The 21,282-nt window shown below is 41.3% G+C and overlaps 2 protein-coding genes across 2 annotated transcripts; both read left to right on the top strand.

Annotated features, from left to right (window-relative positions):
• The first annotated feature begins 77 nt into the window (after positions 1-77).
• On the top strand, positions 78-8,127 carry LOC136422800 (uncharacterized). The gene is made up of 9 exons (XM_066410684.1): positions 78-217; positions 1,662-1,724; positions 2,300-2,450; positions 2,822-2,947; positions 3,286-3,384; positions 3,915-4,075; positions 4,424-5,004; positions 5,546-5,689; positions 6,173-8,127. Exons 1-9 carry the CDS (start codon positions 84-86, stop codon positions 6,778-6,780), a joined length of 2,067 nt encoding a protein of 688 aa, XP_066266781.1. The 5' UTR covers positions 78-83; the 3' UTR covers positions 6,781-8,127.
• A 2,231-nt stretch (positions 8,128-10,358) lies between these two features.
• Positions 10,359-16,363, top strand: LOC136422811 (uncharacterized). The gene is made up of 7 exons (XM_066410697.1): positions 10,359-10,719; positions 11,300-11,418; positions 12,059-12,196; positions 12,673-12,778; positions 13,258-13,376; positions 14,548-14,693; positions 15,619-16,363. Exons 1-7 carry the CDS (start codon positions 10,647-10,649, stop codon positions 15,722-15,724), a joined length of 807 nt encoding a protein of 268 aa, XP_066266794.1. The 5' UTR covers positions 10,359-10,646; the 3' UTR covers positions 15,725-16,363.
• Positions 16,364-21,282: the final 4,919 nt, after the last annotated feature.

Below are 21,282 nucleotides of genomic sequence, written 5' to 3'. Positions count from 1 at the left end.
TATTAGGAAGCACACACAGACAGGCAGACAGACACACCAATAAAAAAAAAAAACTTCAATTTTTCTTGAAATTGCAATCTGCTATGTTACAGGTTGACCCCATCATTAGGGCTATCAATGATCCATCAGCAAAGACTTCTCTGCAGCAGATGTATCAGAAAAACTTTGAGTTCTGCCCCACCATGAAGAGTTTGGAGGAACTCAAGAAAGTGTGCAGGTAGGAGGAAGAAACTTTTGAAGCTTAAGCCAAAATGCTTATATACATTTCAGCTGATGTCTGCATGTCTGTGAGCAACCCTTGGTTCCAATCTGCCGTCCATGTCTGCATGTGTCTGTCCTTGGTGCTGTTTCGCTTATCATGGTAGTATGTGTTGATCGGTCCATAGTGCTGATTTACTGTCCATGTCTGCATGTGACTGTCCTTGGTGCTGATCTGCTGTCCATATCTGTAAGTGTCTGTCCTTGGTGCTGTTTCGCTTATCATGGTTGCATGTGTTGATCGGTCCATAGTGCTCATTTACGGTCCACGTCTGCATGTGACTGTCCTTGGTGCTGATCTGCTGTCCATATCTGTATGTGTCTGTCCTTGGTGCTGTTTTGCTTATCATGGTTGCATGTGTTGATTGGTCCATAGTGCTGATTTACTGTCCATGTCTGCATGTGACTGTCCTTTGTGCAGATCTGCTGTCCATATCTGCATGTGTCTGTCCTTGGTGCTGATTGGCTAATCATGGTTGCATGTGTTGATCGGTCCATAGTGCTGATTTACTGTACATGTCTGCATGTGACTGTCCTTGGTGCTGATCTGCTGTCCATATCTGCATGTGTCTGTCCTTGGTGCTGATTGGCTAATCATGGTTGCATGTGTTGATCGGTCCATAGTGCTGATTTACTGTACATGTCTGCATGTGACTGTCCTTGGTGCTGATTTGCTGTCCACATCTGCATGTGTCTGTCCTTAGTGCTGATTGGCTAACCATGGTTGCATGTGTTGATTGGTCCATAGTGCCGATTTACTGTCCATGTCTGCATGTGACTGTCCTTGGTGCTGATCTGCTATCCATATCTGTATGTGAGATGTCCTTGGTGCTGATCTGCCGTCCATGCCTGCATGTGACTGGCCTTTGTGCTGATTTCCTGTCCATGTCTGCGCATGAGCTGTCCTTGGTGCTGATCTGCCATCCATGTCTGTATGTGACTGTCCTTTGTGCTGATCTGCCGTCCATGCCTGCATGTGACTGGCCTTGGTGCCAATTGGCTGTCCGTGTCTGCACATGAGCTTTCCTTAGTGCCGATCTGCTTTCCATGTTTGCATGTAGCAGTCCTTGGGACTGATTTACTGTCCATGTCCTTGGTGCTGATCATATATGTTCGTATGTGAGCTGTCATTGGTTCTGATTGGTTGTCCATGTCTACCGATGACATGTCCTTTGGGCTCATTGGCCATCCAATATTTTGTCCTTGGTGCTTGTTGGTTGTCCCTTTCCTACATGTGATTTGTCCTTGGTTCTGATTGGCCAGCCCAATTTTGGCCTATCCTTTCTTGTTGATTACACCAGTAGCTCATAGAATTTACCGAGCTTACAGGATGATTGGCTAGATAATACTGTTTTCCTAAATGCATTATTCATGTTTGCTATTTCATATCCGTTTCTTTACAGACCTGAAGAATGGTTACTCAAGAAGGACTCTTGCCTTGTTTCTTACATCAATGACATCAAAAAGTGAGTGAAACCTTTAAGATATAAACCCTGCATTACAAACTACAACATATGCCCAAAACGCATATACATGCCCAAAACACATGTATACAAGAATAGGCTCACACTTTCTTCAGTTTTGGCTTCTTGATTGCACTTATGAATTGCATCCAACAGAATATATGTCACAAGGCAGAATGTGCTCTTGATTTTGTGTGTCCTCTTTTCATAGTTTCCCATATGTATTGTTCAAAGTAAGTACCCACACACTGTTAAAGTCCTTGTGCCATCGTGTTTGCGTAACAATTAGGGTGTTTGGCCCAGAATACAGAGGTCCTGGGTTTCAATCCCCTAACATGCCAGCGATGCCACCAATGTTTTGTCCTTTGGAAAGGCACTTAACATGCTTTTCTCACTCTACCCAGGTGTAAAAATGGGTAACTGAATTTGGTTGGGATGCTAAAAGGCAGTGAAAGGATAAGGTTGGGCTCTGCCTTCCCCTTCCGTGCCCTAGACACAGTGGATAACAACCCACTGCCCTAAAGCTATAGGACTACCTTTTTTAATGTTTAAGTTAGATTATTTATCAATCCTTCCAGCATCTCCACCTTCCTGTCGTGCCTTGACTTGTTGATGAAGAGCGGAAGTGACCACATCACAGAGCTGCTGTCCCTGCCTGTGGCCAGGGAGGGCTGCACCAAGAGGGGTGATGATGCCTTCAACCCTGCCTGTTCTGCAGTCATTAAGAAGGTTTGTTTAAGGTCTCCATTAAGCGAGTATCTCACTGGACTGTGGCACGTTGGCAGCCTTTCTGCATCCTAACTTTGATTTGTGTTACCCTTGACTATCATGCAAAACGTTCATGTACATGTTTGACTAAAAAGACAACAAAACACACAAAGTTTAAAAAAGATTTGTTTTCTATTGATGAAATTCGTTTGGCACTCAGTAGGATACTGGCTCAGTGATTTCCTTCACTGTTCCTCCTCAAGTAGTTTACTTTCTCTCTCGGTCTCTCTCAACATGCCAATTTCTCATGCGTATTTTGAGAGTAGCAAACTAAAGAAGGCGGCTTTTTTCCCCATTTTCCCCCCGTCGCATGCCCCTTTCTGATAAATCAGATAGCAGCAGTTCTGAAGGAGATACACAGTGGTGAGGTCACACAGTTCCTCCAGAAGGCACGGAACTGGTTGGTGGCTGAAAGCTGGGGTAGTCTACTCTGTGTTGGAAAGCCTTGCAAAAATAAGGTATTTTGCATTCAACATGCTTTATCATTCATCATTTTTTGATCATCATAATCTTACAACAAGTACTTAGATTTGTTTGTGTTGAGAGGAACAAAAAGAATAGTCATGGTTTCTGAAATTATTCATTTTTAGTTTATCACTCTCTTAAGCTTTGTTAATCATGCATTTTATGCATTTCTCTGTTCAATCAATGATATTGTATTTTACTTGTTTGTATACAATGTATTTTTTTTTTTTATCATGCCTCAAAATGTTTAAGCTTTTGTTTAGAAAAGGACTGCAGTGTACTATGGTGAATAAACAGAAAGGCCATAATTCCTTCATGTTCCCTTTGCCAGGTACAGCAGTCCATGGACGTCCTGTGGAAAGTGATTGCAGAGATTTCACCACAAGAACTCGTAAACATCCTAAAGGCTGCTATGGAGGCAGTACAGGGAGTATGTTATATCACAAATTACAAAAATGTAGTAATGTTACTGCCTTCTAGACACTCTTTTACCTATAGTGAACATCTTGTACTCTGCTATATGATCATGTATGCCATTCCTGGACCCGGATAACATTCGATACCAGTGTCCTGGACCAGTCTATATTTTACGCTATTGCACAATGGGCTTCCATCAAATAATTCAAATACACGTACATTTCGCGTGCACTGCTGTGGAAAATTAGGATACAGGATTTGGATGTTGGAATTGATGTTTTTAAATTTTGGTTCCGAGTCACAAAATTTTCCAAATTACTGGTGCCCTTGCATTGAAATGGTATTTTTTTTGGATGTGTACGACATAAATAAAACACAACATGGTCTATTCCGAATCACCCTCAGTCCCAGCTCTCCTGTGAATTGGGCTGGTACCTCCAGCAATACGGAATACACCGTGTCTATATGTATGATTATGGGATCTACCCTTCGAAAGTAGAAATAGCCCTGTAACACATTTTTGTCTTTTTGATTGTTTTCCAGAGGTTAAACGTCATCAGCGTGAACCTCCAAATGCGCAATACATATGTTGGCTGGCTGTTTCGTGTCAAGGATGCCTTCCAGCTGGGGCAACAGCTGTTCCAGTTCGGCCAAATTCTCCACAGGAACTTGGGCGTGCTACGGCGGAAGAAGGAGCTCACACAGTAATTATGATTTCTTATTCCATCATTTGAACCATATAACACCTTTCTGTTCAAGGGAAGCTGATATTTATACCAGTTATACCTGTATTAGGCCTAGAAAATGTTGTGTTACCGGTTGCGGTCCTGAAAAAAATAGGGTCGGTAGGTAGGGATTCTCTTTTTTTAGATTTTGGGCGGAGGTGATCCAACAAATATGATTAAGCAATGTATAACTGAAATGCCTCAGGCATTGGTATTTTCAACATCATAATTAAATTAGACAATTGTGTCTTGCACAGAAGATGTACAACAAGTTACAAGAGCTAGCATTGGTGAACTATCAATTCTTTAAATGTTCTACCATTTCAGGGCTGTCAGGACGAGTGGACTTCTCCATAACCTCCCAAACCAGGAGAATCCACTAAAGCAGAATCCGTCCATGCAAAATGCCAAGAAGAAAGGGAATGGTGCAAGCCCTAACCTCTCTAAAGCTCTCAAGACCCTCAACATTTCCAACAAGGGATCTGGAACAAGCAAGGATGACACAGCAACTTTGCTGATGAAAGAACTGATTGCAAAGAAATCATCTCCTGTGGCAGATACAGGCGGAGTCAAGCAACAAACTACCGACGCAACACCCATGGAGTGGGCACGCTCAGATACTGGCGATTCGGTTAAGAAGGCCAGCAAACACTTAAGCAGTGCATCAAGTGTTCAACCTGCTGGAAAATCTGCAGACAAACACGGTTATCGAACACGAAGCAAAGACAAAAGCAATGTACAGAGTACAAGTACACGTGCCTTAGCACAGACATCACCACCTACAAGTGCCTCAGCTACAGGGCCAAACAGCAGTACTGCTTCTGTTGTACCTAAAAATGCTCCTAACAAGACTGGAGAACAAAATAAACGTTCACCTGAGCTGGTGGACATTGTGTCAAAGATCTTAGGTTAGTCATCACAATGTTTATGTAACAGCATTATGTTTATTCTAGTCTCTTTTTAAGTTATAAACTTTGCCCACCCAAGACAGCTGATTTTTATTTATTTGAGTTACATATGTATGTGCTTGGACATAAGGAATTGCTGATGGTGATATTCTTTGATAACTTTTCTAATACTGTATCTCATTCTTGAAGGCCCTTTATTTCAAGGCACATTGTAAGGTAACTTTGCTGGTTGAAACTTGACTGCACAAGAGTGGATTTTCAAAATCCCAAGTATCTTTCCAACTTAGTACATGTAGTTACAAGACTCCAAACGCAGGAAAACAGTTACTCAAGCAACTGGATAGATTTTGTCAACTGTCAGACATTTTAGGTAGCATCCAATACCTTTTGTCATTCACAAGTGGTAGTGAAAGGTACCTGAAACTTCAGACTTTTTCCAAAATCTATCCAGTTACTTGAGTATCTGTTTTCTTGCGTATCTTATTACCTGGATGTCTAACCTTCATCGATGTTACAAGACTCCATGTTTCTGTCTCCACAGAACTGACCAAGACTACAGGAGTAGATGGAGCCTTTCAACTCATCATCGGGAGGATGACAGGGAAGGTGGCTTCCTCCTCACCAATGACAGAAGACATCATCTCCAAGCTCCTTAAACTGAAGGGACCCATCAACCTCAAGATAGGTCAGGAGACTGTTTAAGTCGCTTTTTATAATACATGTCAGTATCAAATAGTAGAGAAGATGTTATATTGACTGTCTTGGTGAGTACAGTTTCTTCAATGGCAATTTAAGATCCTCATAATAAGATTAACCTAGATCTATGGTACACCAAGTTCTATACCAACACATTGCTTCTTTAGGCAACTAGTGGACAACTTTGTGTCCTTGTGGACAAGCTGTAGTGGAAAACAGCTTAAGGAGATCTTGTACACCAGCCCAAGAAACCTTCAAGAAAAGAAGCTGTGGCCTGAGTGTGTACGGTTAACTTGAAGTTGTCCACTATTATTACCTACTTACATATAGCTTCTTTGTTACTTGCAGCAAGATTATTTCCAAGATACACCAATTTCTCTAACAACTACAGCTACCAATGCTTTTTCAAAGGCGATTCTAAATTTACTATCAGATTGCCTCTAAAATGCACCCATTTTTTCATCAACTGCAGGTAACAATAAACTGGTGATCAACTCGCAGCTAGCAGCTTCTACACCTGTCATCCCAAATGTGCCATCACCACATCCTGCCCAGACCATGCCAGCTCCAAGAAACGTGACAACCGTGCCGTACGCTGATCCGACAACAAACAGTATCTCCCAGTCAGCCCCACGGCACACGTCTGGGCGGACCGGTCCAAACCTTGGTCCTCGATCTGTTTTACTTCCGCCACAAGCTACGAGTTCGATCTCCACATATGTGCCAGGTGCCATTCCTACTGTTCCCCACACTAGGGGCACTGCTGTGCCAGTGCTACCATCCACTAACTCTACTCCAGTTACTAGTGCCTTATCCAGTGCTTCATCCTCAACCACTCAGCCAATAGGGTTGTCCACGGCCAACAACAACAACAACGGTACTCCTGGCAAGTCATCAACACAAGTACCAAGTGCAAAATTCGCAGCGGGGATTTTGAAGCAGATCATATCCACAATAGACATTAAGAAGGGCACGGCTTCTTATAGGGTGGTCGGTAAACCAGGAGAGTCTTCTAAGACACCAGCATCAGACCAAGTGACTTCTACTGAGCCTACGGAAGTACCTATGGAAATAGACTAAAGTAAAGTGGATGTACAGCAAACAAGGCTACTAAAGTTTCAACTGTCTTTCAGAGTCATTTCAAAATGATAGATCTGAAGAATGACGGTAGTGTTGCAGAGAACTATATACTATTTGTCATAACTGTACCAGAAACAGGAAGCTTATCCTTCAAGATATTAACATGATTTGTTCTATTTTTGCTAAGAACATAGGGTTACACTGGTAACTGCTGTGCAGTTGTGGACTCGTTTGTCTACATATACTTTTGTTTTGTTCATTTACCTTTGGTTACGTAAGAATTAGGATTGTACTAAAACTCTACCAAACAGGATAAACAGTAACTAAACAGGTTTAAACCTCCTATGTTTGCTTGTATGAGCATCTGTTGTTCCAAACAGTTATAAGGAAATTGCTACAAAGTAACTGCTACATGTTTTAGTAACATATTTTAGTAGCAGATTATTTTCTGTTGTTCTTACAGTTAAAAAGTTAAGATTATGTTTTACTGTGGTTTACTTGTGGAATATCTATGAATGCTTTATGCATCATACTATACTGTTGCAAAGAAAGTGCATACAAAAGGATGCTTACATGAAGAAGCCACCATTGATTTCCAACTTTTGTTTCCCTTTGACAAATTGTGTGATGTATTATCCAAAAGACTACCAGAAATATTTACCTGATACAAGTACATGGATATGTCAGTCAAGAGTCACATATATAATGTATATCTATCTTGAAGCTGATACAAATGTAGCTCCGAGCAGAAGCCAGCTATAACTATAAGCCATAACCTTTTAGTTTTGTAAGTTTTGTTATAACTAGCTAAGTTGTTTTTTTGTTAACTGTTATTTAGATAGAGCTGCCATAGATAGCTTAATGTTTACTATATATTCCAACAGGCCAATGTTGAAAGTCTGAGACTTGTTACTGATAGGGTTTGGAGGAGGCAAATACGCAGTCTTTATATTCAAACCAGTTCTGCTTATACACTGCAGACATACCAACTATGTTTCAAGTTGCTAGAATCATATGTTGTAGGTGTTTGTTTTAAGTCTCTTCCATACTTCATGGGTGCTGGGAAAGTAGTAGAAATTTGACCAAATAGACTGAATAACATGCCAGAGAAGTCAGCCTTCCATGGAATAACAATTTGTAACCGTATGTCATTCTATGGCCAGTTAACTCCTTTGGCATATCATTCAGTCTCTTTGGCTTTCTACTATTTTTTCCGGCAACCCATGGAGTCTGGTAGAGACTTTTTTTTCACTAATCTGTTAACATGCTTTGTAACACTTGGTAGTACCATAACAATGTTCAGGTTATTCACAAAAAGGACCCAAAAAAATACAGGTTGTTCTACTACCACATGTATTACTGGTATGAATGATTCCCTTTCATTTTGTTCACCATTTTTCTCTGTCACACACACACACACACACAGACAGTGATAAAATCACAGAGACATGCACTTCAACACAATTAAACACACCATCTCATAAATATACTTGCACATAGACTGTACATACACCGACCCATACACTCTCTCGCACATAATGTGTGCACACACACACACATATGCACACACAGGTTGGTAGCACAACATTAGGTAACACTATATAGTCATGACATAAACACCAAAAAAACAACAAAATCAAGTGATATATCATGACACCAAGTTTTTTTATTGCTGTTTCTGTCCTATCCTCCAGCCCATGTCACCACAGCTACCATCCACATCATGATCCAGTTGGAAGTAGGTGTTGTCGTGTTGCCCAGAAACGTTTCCCATGCACTCACAGCTTACTTCTGTAGATTTGTCTCTACACCCGGTACCCGGCTCGCTCATGAGGTAACCACAGTCCATGCTTGTCAGCATTAAACCTTCTGTTGACTTGTTTGTGCCATGTCACTCAACTCACTCAATTCCGATCAAAGCCACTACATCTAATCTATAGCCTTTTTCCTACACAGGACCTCAAAAAGCCAGTTCATTTTTAATGCGACTTCAGTGCCTATTCCAAAATAAGTTTTCAATTCAGCAAGCTGAATAGAGCAAGGTAGATATACATCTACATAACCTCAGTAATACTTTGCTGGCCCACAGTTCATCCTAGTAGTTAATGGATGAATGGTATGAGTTATTTAGGCTAAGACCACACCCCACTGTTGACTTCAGTTGCTATGGTTACCATGTTAGCCAAGCGACAACGCCCACCACTGTCATTGAAACAAAGCAGAGGTAGCTGACGTCTAAAACTAGCAGAAGTAATGATTGCATGATGCAGGTGTCAAAGGTGGCCTTTGTTCATGGGTCACGTGAAGTACGCTTAAACGGTTATTCTACGTCACCATGGATTATCGATCGACTGCGTGGTCAAGAAATATCACGGGACAGGCCAGGGGGAAAACTGATCCTTACTGAAACCTTTCTCAAGCTCTGGTGAAATAAATCAAACAAGACAAGAGAAAAGCTGTGGGTGTCAAAATTGTCTGCCTATAATCGTTATCAAAGCATTTCGGCTTGAACGAAGTAAAGTAATGAATGACGTCTTCTATACCGAACACGGAAATGACATTGCACACTAACTGAAATTCAGATTTCTATGTCAGTGACGTGGCACAAACCGAACCCCCAAGCAGATGAAAGTATTTGACTTGGTTTTGAAGCATTTTGTACGCATCTTATAGTTGAAATGCGTACAAGTTACCGCTACAAAATGAGGTCAAAATTTTCCCAACATCTGCTTGGAAATAAGAACAGTCAACCTTACCTTCAAGTTCTGACGAAAGATGACAATCACCGAGGTCCCCCGTATCCTCACCCGACCGCAGGGTACCGTAAAAACTAACCGCTGTGGTCGGGGCGAGACTTCGGGGGCCCCCGGGACACCTCGTCCCAACCTCTCGCACCCTTGCGGGGTGATAGCGAGGCCGCTGACGGGACGAAGGCCCAGAAGCCGGGGTGTGTTTTCCCGATGAGTGAACTCACCGGGAGAGTTACGAAGTAAGCATGAGTCCAGAAGGAAATTTTTCTGAACCCACGACAACACCCACTTCCAGTCCTGCATGGTGGACTTGGAAGTGGGCAGCCTGGTGGTAGGGCTCGGAGGTCGTCTGACGTATCTCTTGACAACGCCCACCTTTATACTCGTCCACTTCTGCATTGCGCAACAAGGCGCAACGTCGCCAGCTGTCATTGGCTGGTAGTGTCGTCATTGGTGTGCTTATTCTATTTTGGTCGGGTGTTTTTCGATTATGCTAAGACAGCACTATAATGGGATGTGTAAATAACATATGATTCACATTAAGCATTGATTATTCTACATACGTGGCAAAGTTCCTCATAAAGATAGATTTCGGTTCCTGAATTTTTGCAAACTTTCATGCCAGCTTTGCAGCTATGTATTTATTCCTGGATCCTTGAAAACATTTACGGCATGAATTTTGCAATATTATGTATGGTATGAAGTTGTAAGTTTGCAAAATGCACTACACTACACTACGCTCTTTTGTAGCGTGTTTGTTCAACTCAAAAGACAAGAGCTTTCATTTGGATACCCTCCCAAGTGAGCCTTACTTCAAGCGCCACCTTGCGATTAACAGGTGTTTAACAGGTGTCACGGCCTACTCGACAGGTGGTTAATCTTCAAGCAGACGTGGGAGTAAATTTCATAGCGTTTTACAACTGCTCCGTTTTTCAGTGACCTACAACAATCCAGGGGGTATAACGAAAGAGTGGGACAGGCAGAAAACGCCACGATCAATTCTACCTAACATCTGCTTGGAGATTAACAGGTGGCACTGAAGTTCGGTAATCTCCGTCGCAGATCGGATATCGTCGGGAACTTTCTATTGTGTATTGTACATGGAGGTGTGTCAAGATGGTATCGGCTGCTGCAGTCAGTTGTACTCCGCCACTCTGCAGTCCTCTAGGCCTGGACCCATGCTTTAAAAGTATGTTTTCCAACGTTAAAGGGTTTAATATTAGAAAAATGTGATATTCTGATGATCGTAGGTTTTTCAAACGACTTTCTGTGGATGTTGTTGACGTGTGAGGGGGAGGGGGGCATGTTGCAGTGAAGCATGTTTTGTGTTTACATTGTCGTGGTAGAACTATGTTTTCTGATAACAGGAATTTCTACGAATAAAAGCTGTAAAATTTGAAAAAGATACGGTAGGGTACATTTAAGAAACGTTAACACGTATGTAACGTCATTGAAGTAAGCATAAAGCTAAGTTTTACATGTGAACATAACACAATCAAGGACATTTTACTAGTATACTAGTACCCTATATATTGTCCTTGTAACAATTTAACGTTAGTTAAACTTTGTCAATGCAAATTAGCAATTGTATCATGTTGAAATGCATCAAATCACTGCTACCATCACACTTTCCAGTAAAATCTAAGAATTTTCAAGTAATAACCCTATTCTATATGATTCAGTTTTTTGTATTTGCATGCATATTATCTATCATATTGGTCTAACCACATTATTAATGTTAAAACAACAAATTTGTGTTGTGTGCACAGTTGATGTCTGCATCCAGGAGCCCCTATGGGTGGTGCCGGTAACCAGGGGCGACGTTGCCGTGGAGATTGTGACGCTGTGTTCACAGCTAGAACTTCTGTGTGAGAAGGAGATGAACGAGGTACAAACAATCTCCAAGCAGATGTGTGGCTTTTTGTCTTCTTACAGCATCAGGCAATCGAAACTTGGGATCAATGTGTCTAACCTAAATTTATTACTTCACAACCTATAGTATATTGTACAATACAATTATGTATATATTGTAAAATATATCTGTAACATAAGAATAAGGCAGTCATTTCATTGGTTAACGAGCGTTTGATACAATTTGCATATAGCAATCTTTCCTAAAGTATTCATAATATTCTAAAAGACTGACCTTTTCTACATGTCATTATCAAAAGGTAAAAACAATTTAATAGAAGTCTTTGGCTAAGTAAATGTTCAAGTCTGGCATATGGTTCCTCATGTAGCAAACCTTATCATTTTTCAGAATCATAAGCAAAGTTCTTTATTCACCACCATATTTCTAACAAGAGCTGATGTTTTGATGACCGTTTGTCATCTTCATCAGGGCAATACTGACTGGTTCACGGCATACTGAAGCTAGGTGTTACTGCTAGCAATGCAGTCCCAAACGTATTGTCACATACATAGATATTGTTAAGCAACAATGGTGAGACAATGCAGTTCCAAATCTAATCTTTTATAACTTTTCTTCATAATTTTCAACATTTTTCTGTTCTCTTATTCCTCTCCAGGGGGTTTCCAGGGAGTTTTTATCTCAGGACCGGTGCAGGAAGTCCCTGAGCCCCACGTTCGAGTCCCATGCCATGGTGCTGATCGGGAAGATGAGGGAAGCTCTGAACAGGCTGCCTCAGCCCCCTGCATTCATACAGGTGGGTGGGAACAATCTCCAAGCAGATGTTGGGAGAAAAGACTCAAGTTTTCCAACAACCTTGTAGGCTGTTGCTTGTTAGAAGAACTCAGCAACCAGATAAAGATACAAACATTTTTCATTTTCATATAGTTCAATGTTTACATTAAATTGTATTTCCTTGTCAAGTATGAAAGAACATTTGGTTGTATTTATAATATTTTTATTCAATCTATACAACTGGATTACAATATGAGAAATACCAGACGTTTCAGATGTCCTTCCAACATCTTTCATCAGTGAACAAAAAACGAAAGATGTTGGAAGGACATCTGAAATATCAGTTATATCTCATTTCGTAATTCAGTTGTATAGATTCAAAGTATTGTCTTCAACTCCTGGATGACTAATCTTCACAAACAAATAAAGGCTATATCTGTTTTTGAAGCACTTCTTTACACTGCTTGATGATACAATGGAATTGTTGTGTTTTCCCAGGACTACTTACAAAGCACCGGTCTTGCCGGCATGTTTCCCAGAGCTGCGGCGTACATCGCTAATCCTCAGACGCTCTACGATTTGGGACAACAGGGCAGTATGGATGGTATGTGACTACATATGATTCTCAACACTAGCTTTGAAAAATATGCTGTCCAAAGAAGCAGGAATGAAAAGAAAAGAAAAGAAGAGCAAAACAGTTGGTATTCCCAGCTGCATGTAATCTAGATCTGAGTTTGACTTTAGATGAAATGTAGTAAAACCTGCCAGAGCTACCTTTTCAAGCAGACCAACTGGCCATAACGACTGCTTTTGCTCTGTCTTGAAAATTTTCTTTATCAATGCAAGTATTAATTAAGGAGCTCGCCCAAGACAGCCACCTCGCTATTGCGACTGAGACTGGCTCAAGTTGGGACTGCACATTGCAAAATCCCTGCCCGTGACAACCATGTTATTTTCAACTGTGTGGCGACATCAATTCTTGAATATAACTGGTGAGAAAGCAGGGGGAAGTTTAATGGCCACTCTGTCTCTTATTGTTTATGATTGTTTATGATTTTAGTAATAATCTCTGTTTTTCTCCAGAACACTTCCAGCACATGGCCAGCTTACACCTGGTGTCCTCCATGTGTCGTCAGCTCAACTCAGATGTCAACAACCTCGCCAACCACAAGTACATCGCTCACCAGGTGGCTCTGCTATATGTAAGTCTAGTCATTAACCCTCTGCATAGTGGGTGAGGTTGTGAGTGGAGTTTGTGTGGCATCTATCAACGTAATTGTAAGGTGTTTGGCTCAGAATCAAGAGGTCCTGTGTTCGAACCCCCAATGTTGTGCCCAGGGAAAGGCACTTTACACAAATTCCCTCACTTCACTCAGGTAAAACTGAGTATCTAGCTTTGTTTAGGGACATTCCTCGGATAGGACGTTAAATGGGGATCCTGTGTTTAAGGAGAGCCACACCTGAGCACGTTAAAGAACCCACCACACTTTTACAAAAAGAGTAGGGGTCCTTTATGGGGTGAGTGGATCAAATAAATCTGAATGGATATGCAGCTTGTACTATTCAGTATAACCCTGATGTGTTACACCATGAGGCAGTTTAACGGGTATGCAATACAAAAAGAAACAATAGCATGCTCTGATATGGTAGTTAAAGTTCCTGCTTACACTACCAGGGGTATAAACATACGTGAAAGGGAGAAATTTGGGAACTGTGAATCGTGAAATTGGGGGACTGAATAACCACCCTGCACACTATCAAGACCCTGCCATTTTGGCATCTTGATATGTGCCCTTGCCCTATTTGCTCACATTCTTGTTACATCTTGCTACTGTCTGGGACAATAACTATCACCATTTCTGTCAATTGAAAATTATTCCGCTCTACTTTTCCGATATTTGTGCAATTATAGATTATCCACATGATTTCAGCATGTAAGGTACATTGTTCAGTGATTAGCAACCCTGACTCTGGACCAAGAAGCCATGAGTTCGAATCCAGGCTGTTGTCGCTCACCCGACATGCAAGCTACTGGAAACGGGACATTAAGCTGTGGTCCAAGGTTCACTCACTCATGTGCTTGTCGAAAAGATAGAGCCAGGGGAATTTCCCAGTACAATAAACTTGTAAATACTGCACATGGTAGTGTCTGTCTTCTCTGTCACGACCAGTGGAAGAATAGCTGTTCAGTGAGCTAAGATCTTCAAAAGTGACTGTGATCTTGAAGTAGTTTAGTTCAAGATCACTTACTTTTGAAGATGTAGTTTTCCAAAAAACATCCATATTTCCCACTATAGTAACATTACATTTAGTGTTTTTCAGTTTTTCTGTCAAATTTACATAAAAAGTCATATCTATGTGTTCCCCCTGCAGCAGTCAGTGAATCCTCTGGGCAGTAGAGGTCCCCTGGCTCCACATGAAAAGGCCATCAAACAGAACTTCAACAACATCAAACAGGCCCTGACTGTAGCCCCTGACAGTGTGGACCCACCCAGACTACCTCCTGATCAGGCTGAATGGTGAGACTGACTCTTACAACATACTGTAAATGCAGAATGCTCACGGTGGTTTTATTTAACAGTTTCTGCAGTGAACTCTTCACAGCAAACTTAAAACCACTGCAAAAATGTCTATTATGTAACTGTAACTCTAGCGCTACTATTGTTTAAAACGCGAACTTGTAACCACCGCAACTTATAAACACTCCATTTTCTTGCTATCGTGAAATTAAATCCCTGGGAACATTTCTGCATTTACAGTAGATTGAAAATAATAATGAATCCGTAAAGAGTTTCATCAGGTTGGTAAGTCACTGAATGAAAAGACTTCTTGAGCACAACTAAGTGATGTATTCAACCAACGTTTCAGTGACCATCTGTCACCTTCCTCAGGGCAATTCGGACTGGTTCACATTGCACTGCAGCTATAGGTGTTTGGGACCGCATCTATAATCAGCGACACCTGTGCTGCAGTGCAATGTGAACCAGTCAGAATTTCCCTGAGGATGGTGACAGATGGTCACCGAAACGTTGAATAGATCACAGTGTCTAGATTGTGTGCAAAGAGTCTTAAGTTTTTATTCAATGAATAATGAAGCAAGAAATGAATCAACATATGAATGTAGTAAAGATTGATGGGAAAGAATTCAAAAGTTACAATCTGGAACCTTAAGTGCCCAAGATCTTCGACTTTATGCACACTTGTAATTCTGTAAGCCATTTATGCATATTGTATTCAAATTGTCCTCAACACTTTCATACAGCGCTGGCTTGGGCAATTATATCAGACACTGCCATCCAAGAACAGCTACAAACTAACTGAAGCCAATTTGAACCTGACTCGAATACAATGCTTTGACACAAGCTTCCGCCGACGGTGATGATGATGATTTAAATGGCAGATTTTCTTGTTCACATTTCTTAACCTTTTAACTTCTTCCCACAGGATGAACTCCCTGACCGGCTCTCTCCTGACCACAGTGTCTGGGTTCCCTCCTGAGCTGAGGAGACCTATGCAGCCTGTTCTCAGCTTTCTACAGAATCACCAGTGACACAGGCAGTCTGACTTACATCTGCTTGGAGATTAGCAGAAAACCACAGTGACTATGTTTCTCAGGAGTTACACATGGGCTTAGTAGTACGAGGGGTGATAGAATAAGTTCTTGGCCTCACCTGGAAATAATGTACACAACTCAAATTTCGGGGCATAATCATGCGTATAGTATGATTTGAGTTGTGCACTTTTGAGTGAGTCCGTAAACTTATTAATCAACCCGCGTAATAAAAAGACTTACTTGTTGGCATCCATTAAACATGATGCCCCTAAACTTTTACATCCTGTGCATTTATGTTACATATTTCATATTGATACGAATTTCTCTGCAAACATGGCACTGTCAAAAGATCACTATGTCAGATGATTTCCTTCTCTTTTACAAGACATACATGTATGTACTGTCATGTAATGGAGAGTATGCTTGGATAAAATCCAATAATTCATCAATTTTGTTTTTGATACCACTTGCTCTCAACTTAAAGTGGTTAGAAATCAAAATCAAACTCAAATATTTCATTTGCAAGGAATAGATATCTTTTCTTTAATGGTGCTTTTTATTTTCTCTTGCCAAAAGACTCTGCATATTTGTTAAGAACCATGACATTATATCACATTATAGTACTGTTTACGTAGTATATTGGAGCTGATGAAGTTTGTATTTTTTCCCTTGTTATGTCAGGAACTTGTATGTATATTTTGCAATAGATTCTGTTGAACATAACGCATATCATAGACTTTTCCATAATGCATATCATAGATTTATCACTAAGTTGTATTTTTTTCTGAAATGATTAACTGGATTGTTACAAATATGAACTGTATCCAGACATTATGTGTAGGACCTAAAATGTTTGTGGTTACATTAAAGATATGCAAATGAAATGTTCCGTCTGAAGCATGTCTTATTTGAGCATTCTACATTGTGGTTCGTCTGCCCACCCAGAATCATATTACACTTGCATGGAGGACAATTTTTCATCGGGGACAATTTTTCATGGAGAACAGTTTTACTTGGGGAAACAGTTTTGTTTTTATCCTTTTATGTCAATCATCACTTAAGCTACCTAGGTACCGAAATTGACGGATGATCAATCAGACCTATCTTGAGTTATTCTCTTTCAAAGGTTTTAACAAAAACTCCCCTGCAGTTCCAGAACAAGCTAATATGGGCCCAGAGTCAGACATACACACGCACACACACACACACATAGTGACAAACATACAGAGAGAGACACAGACAGACAAACGGTACCAAAAACACAATCAATATCCTTCTTGTTCTTTGGAGTGCTGACAAAGCCTATGTTTTTATCCATCTAATGCGCTCATTGTAGTATGTCCGTGAGCTTTGTTGGTTCTAGATCTTTGTTTCTGCGGTGATGCTAGTCTTGCAGTGTGTTGCGTGAGAAGGGCTACATTTTGTACTCCTGGAATGCTACACCAAGCTCGCCAATGTAATCATCGGTGTTCAGTCAAGTTTAGAGTTTGATTGTTTTAGATGGATATGTTAACAGATCTCGTGGTCTAAGCGTTACACTCTTGTAAGCATTTCATCTCAACATTGCTAAAGGTCTAAATGTTACATACAGTAAGGCTTGCAGCGCCATGGTAACTCACATAATAATCCAGCCTTCAGCGAAAGTGAACTGGTCACCCGTGAGGGCCGTGACCCATGCCACACGTGTTAGCACACACAGTCGCCTCAGGGCACGAAGGGAAAGTTTCTTAACAACCTGTAGACCGAATCGTTGTTCAGTTACTTGCAGGGCTATACAGGTACAGCACCAGTAGGGGGTGAAGCTCGCCTTTAGTGCCGGTGGGGGCTTGTTGGCTACATGTAGCTGCGCGTCTTTGCTCAACAGGTGTCATAGCTGTATACAAAGGTACGTTCTTCGTCTTATAAGGAGATACATGTACATTTGGCGTATGGTGTTTATCGTTTGAAATCTTCAGCAATTAGAGAAAAGGAAAAGTACACCCAGTATTGTGTACGTGTTGGTCTGTTGTAGGATAGAGAGTTTGTGTCACGTTCACGGAACAGGCAACACTTTGGATGTAATTACACGGTAGTACTTTTTAGGTAAACTATCAAACAACACCCAACGTAAACTACGGCAACTTGATATCTATGAATGCCGGGCAACTATCTGTTGTCACTACCAACTGAACTTGGGTTAAATGGACGTCTTGGGGGTCCATACCCCATTTTACCTGGACCCAAGGAGTAAAAAGTGGGTTCAAAAGAGTGACTTTTCTCTCCCTTTCACCCCACATTTGGTGTGAGGTCCCCAAAACGTCCGTTTAATGGAAATCCAGTTGGTAGTGTGTCCAACGTACTCGTCTAACAGGCGAGCCCTGAAGCTATCATGTGCCACAGACAGTGGGACACTTACAAAACACATTACAACTGGTTACCTGTGCATTCATAATAGAATTAGCAAGTACGCCTGGGTCAGGGAAGGCATATTGGAACCTTCGTTCACAAAGTTTACAGAAATGGGTGACTAGCTAACGGCACGGAATTATATAAAATGTAGGATATTTTCGTTAACAGGACATCTACTAAACGATCTTTTAAATAGGCGTTGTCTGAATATGCCTTTAGCCATGTTTGAACTCTTAGCCCTCATCTGGTTGCAGGATGCTGAAATATTGTAGCATGACGTACTAAAAAGACAACATGACAAAGAAGACTAATTTCAAGGGTTTATAGAAGACCTGTTTACTTCCCCTGACGACTGAAAAAAAAATGAAAAATATTGTTGCAGGTGATAATGAGGTATGATTAAGTGGCTTCAAACCATACTATTATTAACGTTTATGGCGACAAAAAGTGCCTGAAAAGAGACCGTCACCATAGAAGATAGAATCGTTGTTCTGCGCTCTCACTTTATCGAAAAAGGTTTCTACAGGTAGTCTATTAGGGGTGCTCTACCGGGCCCAGTCTGCTATTTTGGCCTGTTTCTGTCATTCCGTCTTTTTAGCTGGCATATCGAGTTAAGCCAAGTCTGTAACAGTACCCCCGTGCGCACTAACCTGCCTGGGCGGGCAAGCATCACCCCCTGCACCGTAGAGATACCAGGGAGCTCCCGATGGTATGGTTATCAGGCTACGAAAAAGGTAGCACACCATAACAGGGCAGGAAACATGTCGTAACTTGTACTCCTGGTAATTGTTTACCTGCCGTGAGGACAGATTATATGTGTTTACTTAACGAGCCATTACCTGCCTTTATAGCATGTAATTCTATCTATTAACATGATGATAAAAAGCAGCTGTAAAGTTTGTTGTCATTAATATTAGTAGAGATGTTGCTTTGCATCATCCAGTGGGTATATGTTCACAATGAAGGTCTTCATTCACTCAGTATTATTTAGACTTTTCATTGAAGTAACTACAATGTCCGTCTTGCGACGTGGTAAGAAACAAGACGTGACCTGACGGCCTAAAAATTCTGTTTGCCTCGCGTTACGACAAGAAATACGCGTCAAATTTGATCAAACTTGATGATAGAATGTAACTATGAAGACTACTGTCACTGTAGAGTTTTTGTTTCGAGTCATTGTCCGGGAAAGGGGTCGCGTCGGGGCAAGAAACATGGCGTAACCTGTCGGACTATGATCGATTGGCACGGGGCAAGAACCTTTGCCGGCCAGGTCATAACTTGTCGAGCCAGATTTGGAAGGTGTCACTGAACTCTTCACCTCACTCACTGAGCACATTATCTTTAGTCACCATTTCTGTGCAGTCTCTACCAGACTAACTACACTGTCCATAGAGAAAATAATTTACCATGGTAGTTTAGCCACCAAAGGGTTTCATTGGTCGGCGGAGGGGGAACTGTTGGCCTTCCCGTGGACTGACTGTCCTGACCAATTATTCCCCCTTTAGTGCCGAATTCATCCGTACCCCCGTACCCCCGTAGGCCTGACGGAGACTAATTTCTGTAACGGCTTTTATACACGTTACTGTATAACTACGTGTGTCAGGAATCGCTCCTATTGTGTTAAGACTAAAAAACAGCTTGGTCGACGACACAAAATTCTTTTTAGGGACGACAGATCGCTAGTGAATTCTGAGAAAGTAGGGAGCGTTTTGGGTCAAGGCTTTTTATCTTCAGATACAAAACACTGATTAAAATTTCATTCGTAGCTCTGGGACAATGACAGCGCTGACACGGAATTCGACCGGTTTCGACTTTTTCTGTGCCTCCCTAGTACAGGGCGCTCTAACGCGAGTTTAAGATATTGACCAGTCAGCGTTAAGGATCTCATTTTTGCCCTGGTTATAGGCTAGGTTGCCCTGATCTAAAGGTCTAGTTCACTATGCTCTAGCTAGGTTAGGTTGCTCTGTATATCCGGCCTCCAGATCATTTAGCACTGAACTTATGAGTTTGTTGATATCTTGGTCGACGAAACAAAATTCTTACCAGCTTTCCTTTACGAAAGACAGTTCGTTGGTAGATTCTGAGAAGGTAGGGTGCGTTTTGGGTCAAGGATTTGCCTTCAGATTCAAACACTGATAGAAGGGTCAAATAGAACTCAGTGTACGTAACATTGGGTAACATAAATTCGGGATTTTTCCGATGATGATTGACTGAAATCTATCTAGCAGAACAATAAACCATCCTTTTTTTCTATTATTCTGTCAGTATCATGTACTATCTTTGCACTAATCATATATATGGTAGATTTTGTCTCTAGTCATGCTGACACCATAATATTTCAACTTGAAACTACCGTCCGCCGCACGCACAATGACGGTGCTGTCGGACAGGGGTGAACATTAATTCGGGAGAGAAGATTCGTCTTGAATATCTTACCGCTAATTACATTTTATACAGCAGCTATTCGTTCCATCCTTGGCTTGAGGAGAGTGCTATGGATATAGACGTGTCCAAGTAAAAAAATACACGAAAAAACGGCCGTACCGCACACATCAGGCCTACGGGAACAACCCGTGTGTTGAGTCGGTAGCTATAGAACGTCAAAGTCGACATCCACCGTCATGGCAACGTGTACATTATTCATGGCAAGTTAGCCGGATGCCGTAGCATTGATAATACTACTATGTCCATGTATTCCTTGTTGTGTTAGGAGCACACTTTGAGGAAAATATCGTCCTCAGTCCACAATCACACGCAACATTTAGACAAAAAAGTGTTCCTCACAAACCTTTGTCGTCTGCTTGACAACAGGATTCTGGGTAATGATATGGCGGCGGGAAAATACACGTGCCGTAGGTTGTAGCAACAAAGAGGGGTTTTGATGATTGATCACACTTAGAGTCCATTTGCAGGTCAGCAATTTTAAGAAAATAAGTTGTCTTGTAAATGATTGTGTTTAGCAGGAAGCGGATGTGACATTTGTCTTATAAACCAGCCGACAACGATGTAGTGTGATTCTCCCACGAAGCCCTCAGACTGTTCCAATAAGGGACCGAGAGTTTTTGTCCTCGTCAACTTCTAATGCATGCTTATCGAAGCTTTTCAGACAGCGTTCTGAATACGTTAGTCTGTCAAGTTTGCACTTCTAGCGGTATTACTGATGTTGC

The sequence above is a fragment of the Branchiostoma lanceolatum genome, chromosome 17 (genome assembly GCF_035083965.1).
Source record: "Branchiostoma lanceolatum isolate klBraLanc5 chromosome 17, klBraLanc5.hap2, whole genome shotgun sequence".
NCBI classification, from domain to species: Eukaryota; Metazoa; Chordata; class Leptocardii; order Amphioxiformes; family Branchiostomatidae; genus Branchiostoma; species Branchiostoma lanceolatum.
This window is presented reverse-complemented; position numbering and strand designations above follow the sequence as displayed.

Bases quoted from the DNA above. Each gene is read 5' to 3' on its own strand.
- LOC136422800 (XM_066410684.1), top strand. From the start codon at position 84: ATGTTACAGGTTGACCCCATCATTAGGGCTATCAATGATCCATCAGCA. The intron at 2,451-2,821 runs GTTTGTTTAAGG...CTGATAAATCAG, and splicing joins GTTCTGCAGTCATTAAGAAG to ATAGCAGCAGTTCTGAAGGA. The intron at 4,076-4,423 runs GTAATTATGATT...CTACCATTTCAG, and splicing joins CGGAAGAAGGAGCTCACACA to GGCTGTCAGGACGAGTGGAC.
- LOC136422811 (XM_066410697.1), top strand. From the start codon at position 10,647: ATGGTATCGGCTGCTGCAGTCAGTTGTACTCCGCCACTCTGCAGTCCT. The intron at 12,197-12,672 runs GTGGGTGGGAAC...GTGTTTTCCCAG, and splicing joins AGCCCCCTGCATTCATACAG to GACTACTTACAAAGCACCGG. The intron at 12,779-13,257 runs GTATGTGACTAC...GTTTTTCTCCAG, and splicing joins ACAACAGGGCAGTATGGATG to AACACTTCCAGCACATGGCC.